At 49.7% G+C, this 7,128-nt stretch overlaps 1 protein-coding gene across 1 annotated transcript; it reads left to right on the forward strand.

Moving 5' to 3' along the window:
• Positions 1–1,400: 1,400 nt before the first annotated feature.
• LOC110595216 (60S ribosomal protein L30-like) lies at positions 1,401–1,886 on the forward strand. The gene has a single exon (XM_021710067.1). It carries the CDS (start codon positions 1,461–1,463, stop codon positions 1,806–1,808), a length of 348 nt encoding a protein of 115 aa, XP_021565742.1. The 5' UTR covers positions 1,401–1,460; the 3' UTR covers positions 1,809–1,886.
• Positions 1,887–7,128: the final 5,242 nt, after the last annotated feature.

Below are 7,128 nucleotides of genomic sequence, written 5' to 3' on the forward strand. Positions count from 1 at the left end.
TTTTTTCTTTTTCTTTCTTTCTTTTTTTTTTTGAGTCGGAGTCTCACTGTTGCCTAGGCTGGAGTGCCAGGCTGATCTTAAACCCCTGGGCTCAGGCAATCCTCTCGCCTCCGCCCCCCAAAGTGCTCGGATTACAGGTGTGAGCCCCAGTGCCTGGCATGTGTGTGCTTTTATTTCCATGACTGAAATGTGGTTTCCAGTTGGATGCAGTGGCTCACACCTGTAATCCCAGCATTTTGGGAGGATGAGGCGAGAGAGCATCACTTGAGGCCAGGAGTTCCAGACTAGCTTGGGCAACACAGACCCAGACACTACAAAAAAAAAAAATTACCCAGGCATGGTGGCACGCACCTGTAGTTCTAGCTACTTGGGAGGCTGAGACAGAAGAATTGCCTGAGACCAGGTCAAGGCTGCAGTAGCTATGATCATGCCGCTGCACACCAGTCTGGGTGACAGAGTGAGACCTCAACTACAAACAAACAAACAAACAAACAAACAGTTTTCAGGAAAGAGGGTGTTGGTTAACAACTAAGTAGATGGTTAGTCAGGGCCATCCATACAGCAAAACCCTCACCAGGACAGGAGCTGCCAGGAGCCAGGTCCCAAGGCTTGAAAGAAAGTCCTTGACCCTAGAAAGTCCTGCTGTGAGAGAGGCACAGAGGACAGTGCTTCCCCATGTAATCCCAGTAAGAAGGTCAGTCCTGAGGACCAAACTCTGACCATTTTTCTTTACCTTGCCAAATTCCTTAGGGGCCTGGAGAGTCAGGCTTTTTATTAATTATGTCAAATGTCGTTCACTTTCCATCCTGGCTCTGGCGTAAATTCACATCACAGATGAAGGAAAATCAAAGTATGTTATGACCCTGTCTAGCTGTCTTTTGGGGACTTTACAACATTTACCTGGTGGGACGGGTGGCTCAAGCCTGGAATCCCAGCACTTTGGAAGGCTGAGGTGGGAGGATCGCTTGAACCCAGGAGTCTGAGACCAGCCTGGGCAACTTGGTGAGACCTCATCTCTAAAAAAAAAATTTTTTTTAAGTTTATAAAAGACATCTATCCCAGTACTTTGGGAGTCTGAGGTGAGAGGATTGCCTGAACCCACAGGTTCAAGACCAACCTGAGTAATCTAGCGAGACCTCATCTCTACAACAAATCAAAAAAAATGAGCCAAGCATGGTGGCACATGCCTGTAGTTCCAGCTACTTGGAAGGCTGAGGCGGAAGGATAGCCTGAGCCCAGCAGGTCGAGGCTGCGGTGACCGGGAGCATGTCACTGCACTCCAGCTTGGGTGACAGAGTGAGACTCCAGCTAAAAAAAAAAAAAAAAAAAAGACATCTCTCTTTGAAGTATGCCACCACCCAGGAGGCTTCATTTATGTGTCAAGAAACCTGCGGGCTCGCTCACCAGCCATCTTGGCGGCTGCTTTTGGTTGGGGGCCATCCCGCACCTAAGGCAGGAAGATGGTGGCCACAAAGAAGATGAAAAAGTCGCTGGAATCCATCAACTCAAGACTCCAACTCGTTATGAAAAGTGGAAAGTACGTGTTGGGGTACAAACAGACTCTGAAGATGATCCGACAAGGCAAAGCGAAGTTGGTCATCCTCGCCAACAACTGCCCGGCTTTGAGGAAATCTGAAATAGAGTACTACGCTATGTTGGCCAAAACTGGTGTCCATCATTACAGTGGCAATAATATTGAATTGGGCACAGCGTGTGGAAAATACTACAGAGTATGCACACTGTCTATCATTGATCCAGGTGATTCTGATATCATTAGAAGCATGCCAGAACAGACTGGTGAAAAGTAAATCATGCAAAATTGTTCTTTATAATAAAACTTGGCAGAGCTTGTTTCAAAAAAAAAAAGAAAGAAAGAAAGAAAGAAACCTGCCGGGCTCAGTGGCTCAGTCTGTAATCCCACACCTTTGGGAGGCTGAGGTGAGTGGATTGCCTGAGCCCGCGGGTTCGAGACCCGCCTGGGCAGGCGAGACCTCATCTCTACAATAAATCAAAAAATCAGCCGGGCGTGGTAGTGCATGCCTGTAATTCCGGCTACTCGGAAGGCTGAGGCGGAAGGATCGCCGGAGCCCAGCAGGTCGAGGCTGCGGTGGCCGGGAGCGGCCACTGCACTGCAGTCTGGGCGACAGAGTGAGACTCCAACTCAAAAAAAAAGAGAGAGAGAAACCTGATTCCCTCATCCTTCCTCAATCTGCACATTTCCTTTATTGTTTTAAGAATTTCTTCATAACTCTAACTAAATGCCAGTCAGGACATTTTTGAATCCACTTATTATGTGCAACTGCCCCCCATCCTTACAGATTTCTGCCTTCCTGGACCAAACTCATGTGAATCTCATGTGTATTGATCTATGGTTTTCTATAACTGCTGTCCTCCCATATAATTCAAACACACATTCTCAGGACCTGCTGGGCACAGATGCTATGGGCCCAGGCCACTCATACTTGGCTCAGAATAAACCGTCTTAAATATTTTGTAGAATTTGGGATCTTTTGTGAAGAGTCCTCCCCACAGGGCAACCTCTTTCAGGTCCTCTCCCACTGTGGGAGCTTTTCTGTCTTCTTTTTTTTTTTGAGTTGGAGTCTCACTCTGTTGCCCAGACTGGAGTGCAGTGGCTGCTCCCAGCCACCGCAGCCTTGACCTGCTGGGCTCCGGCGATCCTTCCGCCTCAGCTTTCCGAGTAGCTGGAACTACAGGCGCACACTACCATGCCTGGCTAATTTTTAATTTATTGTAGATATGAGGTCTTGCCAAGTTGCCCAGGTGGGTCTCAAACCCTTCTTTATAAATCCCACTTAAAAGAAAAAAAAAAGAATCCCCCCCAGAGCAGCCAGAGGGCACCTGCGAACACCTGAGTCAGGGCATGTTACTCCTCGGCTCAGAACCTTTCATGGCTCCCACTGTACTTGGAGTAAATTTCAAAATCCTTCCTGTGGCTCCAAGGCCCTGAATGATGTCACCAACCCCACCTCACCCTCATCTCCCTGCTGCACACATACTGCTATTTCTTTCTCTCTCTTTTTTTTTGTAGAGACGAGGTCTTGCCAAGTTGCCCAGGCTGGTCTCGAACTCAGGTCTCGGTCAATCCTCACGCCTCAGCCTCCCGAAATGCTGGGATTACAGGTGTGAGCCACTGTGCTCGGCGAGGTGCTGCTATTTGAACAACCAGGCTGTGGCCTCAAGGCCTTTGCACTGGCTGTGCCCACTGCCTGGACCACTCTTGCCCAGGGAGTTACATTGCCCCTCTCACCTTCTCCTTCAGGGTTTCTGAAAATCCCACCTTCTCATTGCCTCCTCCACTTAGTACTGTAACCACCTCCCCAAGTATTTCTGATGCCCCCCCCCCACGGTCCCTAAAATCTTAACTACTATGTCACTTATTCATTAAACTTTTTTTTATTAGAGAGGAGGGTCTCACTATGTTGCCCAGGCTAGTCTCAAACTCCACCTCAGCCTCCCAAAGTGCTGGGATTACAGGCATGAGCTACTGTGCCAGGTTGTATTCATTTAGCTTAAACAAGTGTCTCCTCCCCGATCATGTTATCTCCTCATTGCAGGGATTTTTTGCCTTTTTTTTTTACTGCCACACCCAGCTCTGTTCCGACTATGGTGTAATAAAAACAATAAATATTTGGTCTTTGTCCTTGGTGGTTCCTGGCACTCAGCTCCTATAACCCTTGAAATCTCTGGAGAGATAAGAATGGCTTTTGTTATTTTATTTTTTTAATGACAGGGTCTTGCTCTGTCTCCCAGGCTGGAGTGCAGTGGCACAATCATAGTCCGCTGCAGTCTCAACCTACTGGACCCAAGGAATCCTTCTGCCTCAGCCTCCCCACTAGCTGGGACTACGGGTGCCACCATACCTGACTAATTTTTAAATTTTGTTTAGAGCCAGGCCTGTAATCCTAGCACTTTGGGAGACCAAGACTGGAGGATCACTTGAGCCCAGGAATTCAAGACCAGCCTAGGCCACACAGTGAGACCTTAAAATTAAAAAGTTAGCTGGGTGTGGGGGCATGCACCTGTAGTCGCAGCTACTCCAGCGGGATCACCTGAGCCCAGGAGGTCGAGGCTGCAGTGAGCTGTGATCGAGCCTCTGAACTCCAGCCTGGGCAACAGAGGGAGACTCCTGACTCAAAAAAATAAATAGGCTGGACGTGGTGGCTTATGTTTATAAACCCAGCACTTTGGGAGGCCAGGGTGAGAAGATTGCCTGAGCCCATGGGTTCAAGACCGGCCTGGACAACTTGGCGAGACCTCATCTCTACAACAATCAAAAAATTAGCCGGACATGGTAGCGCATGCCTGTAGTTCCAGCTACTTGGAAGGCTAAGCTGGAAGGATCGCCTGAGCCCAGCAAGTCGAGGCTGCAGCGGCCGTGAGCGTGCCATTGCACTCCAGCCTGGGCAACAGAGTGAGACTCCAACTCAATAAGTAAGTAAACAAAAACAAATGTTATGTAGAGACGAGGTTTCTCTGTGTTGTCCTGGCTGGTCTCGAATTCCTGGCCTCAAGTGATCCTCTCGCCTCAGCCTTCCAAAGTGCCACCTCAGCCTATCCAAAGTGGGATAACAGGTATGAGCCACCGTGCCCAGCCTGAGTCTTGGCTGTTTTCAGGAGTTTATTGAAAAACGGCACTGAGCATACAAACATCCAAGCTGACAGCTGGCTAGGGGCTCAAGGCCTCTTCAGTCCTCCTTGACCCTCACCCTTGAGGCCACCCAGATTCCTCTCAGATTCAGAGAAAGGACAAAGCCCCAAGGACCTCGGCTCTGTCTTGCTCGACTGCCCCGCCCCCTCTCCAGCACTTTCCTGGCATCCGTGTTTCTGCTGCGGGTCACACCAGTAACTCTCTTCCACCTATTTGTGCAGACATGGGAGGTGGCGCTTAAGCGTGACTGGACATCCTACGTTATTACTTACTGTATGAACTTGAAGAAGTAACTATATCTTCCTGTGCCTCAGTCTCCCCATCTGTAAATCTTGTGATCTCCCTCACAAGAGTTTGTGAGGATTAAAAGAATCTGCCGAGCCAGGCTCGGTGGCTCAGCCCGTAATCCCGCGCCTTTGGGAGGCTGAGGTGAATGGATGGCCTGAGCCCGCGGATTCGAGACCCGCCTGGGCAACTTGGCGAGACCTCATCTCTACAATAAATCAAAAAATTTGCCGGGTGTGGTCGCGCACGCCTATAGTTCCCGCTACTTGGAGGGCTGAAGCGGAAGGATCACCGGAGCCCAGCGGGTCGAGGTGGCGGTGGCCGGGAGTGGCCACTGCACTCCAGTCTGGGCGACAGAGTGAGACTCCAACTCAAAAAAAAAAAAAGAATCTGCCCAGGTGTGGTGGCTCATGCTTGATCCCAGCACTTTGGGAGGCTGAGACAGGAGGATCCCTTGAGCCCAGCTATTCGAGGCTACAGTGAGCTGTGAGCATGCTGCTACACTCCAGCCTGGGTGACAGAGAGAGACGCTGTCAGAAAGAAAGAGAAAGAGATAAAGAGAGAGAGAGAGAGGAAGGAAGGAAGGAAGGAAGGAAGGGAAAAGAACAGAACTAAGGGTCACCATGGCTACTGTCTAGAGTGGTCACAACATTCTAGGGTTTGTGCTAAACATCTCCTTGCACCCTCCCATTGTGGCTCCAAACCTTCCATGGCGCCCAGCTTCCTTGGCATGGAAGCTGAACTCCTCAGTTTGGGTCCTCCACATCTGCCTTTCTCACCTCCCTCTGTCACCTCCCCCACTGTCCCCTTTCTTCACTCAGCTCCAAGCACACAGGTTGCTTTGTTGTTCCTCAAATACACTTAGCAAATTCCAGCCTCAGGACCCTTGCACAGGCTGTCTCCTCTTTTTGGAATATTCTTCCTTAAAAATCTTCATGGCAGCTGGGCACAGTGGCTCACACCTGTAGTCCCAGCCCTTTGGGAGGCAGAGGCAAAAGGATTGCCTGAACATACGGGTTCAAGACCAGCCTGGGCAATATGGCAAGACCTCGTCTCTACAATAAATCGAAAAAATTAACTGGGTGTGGTGGTGCATGCCTGTAGTTCCAGCTACTTGGAAGGTTGAAGTGGAAGGATTGCCCAGCAAGCAGGTCAAGGCAGCGGTGGCTGTGACTGTATCACCATACTCCAGCCTGGACAACAGGGTGAGACTCTGGCTGAAGAAAGAAAGAAAGAAAGAAAGAAAGGAAGGAAGGAAGGAAGGAAGGAAGGAAGGAAGGAAGGAAGGAAGGAAGGAAGAAAGAAATCGGCATGACTCTCTCCTTTATTTCACTCAGAAAGACCCTCCTTGGCCCCGCTTTCTATGATTGGGTGATGTGAAGAAAATATAGAAAGATTAGTCCCATCACCTGAATCAGCCAGGCGGGGCAGTAACAAACAGCCCCTCATCTCAGTAGTTCATCTCTCACTTACACTACACGCCCATCACAACTTGGCAGGGGAACTCTACATTTTTTTTTTTTTAACGAGTAAGGGCTCTCTCACTCTGTCACTCAGGGCTCAGGTGATCCTTCTGCCTCAGTCTTCCAAGTAGCTGGAACTACAGGTGCAAACTACCATGTCTGGATAATTTTCTGATTTATCGTGGAGATGAGGTCTCTCCAAGTTGCCCAGGCTGGTCTCCAGTCCCTGGGTTCAGGCAATCCTCTTGCCTCCGCCTCCCAAAGTGCTGGGATTACAGGCCTGAGCCACAGGGCCCGGCTTCCAAAAAAAAAAAAAATTTTTTTTTAAATGAAAAAAAGGTTAAAAGGGTACATTTCATGTTTTTTGCATTTTACCTCAAATGTTTAAAAGGCGACTTGACCTTGAATCCCAGTTCAGCCCCTTCCTAATTGTGTGGCTTGAATCTCCCTGTGACTCAGTTTACTAACCTGCAGAATGGGAAACACAATATGTGCCACTCAGGATGGTTGAGGACTCAAAGGAAATCGGGCCGGGCTCGGTGCTCAGCCTGCCATCCCGCGCCTTTGGGAGGCTGAGCTGAGGGGATGGCCTGAGCCCGCGGGTTCGAGACCCGCCTGGGCAGCGAGACCTCATCTCTACCCTCAATCAAAACATCAGCCGGGCGTGGTGGCGCGTGCCTGTGATTCCGGCTACGCGGAAGGCGGCGGCGG

The sequence above is a fragment of the Carlito syrichta genome, unplaced genomic scaffold (assembly GCF_000164805.1).
Source record: "Carlito syrichta isolate Samal-C Ts95f unplaced genomic scaffold, Tarsius_syrichta-2.0.1 Scaffold287994, whole genome shotgun sequence".
Lineage (NCBI taxonomy): Eukaryota > Metazoa > Chordata > Mammalia > Primates > Tarsiidae > Carlito > Carlito syrichta.

Bases quoted from the DNA above. Each gene is read 5' to 3' on its own strand.
- LOC110595216 (XM_021710067.1), top strand. From the start codon at position 1,461: ATGGTGGCCACAAAGAAGATGAAAAAGTCGCTGGAATCCATCAACTCA.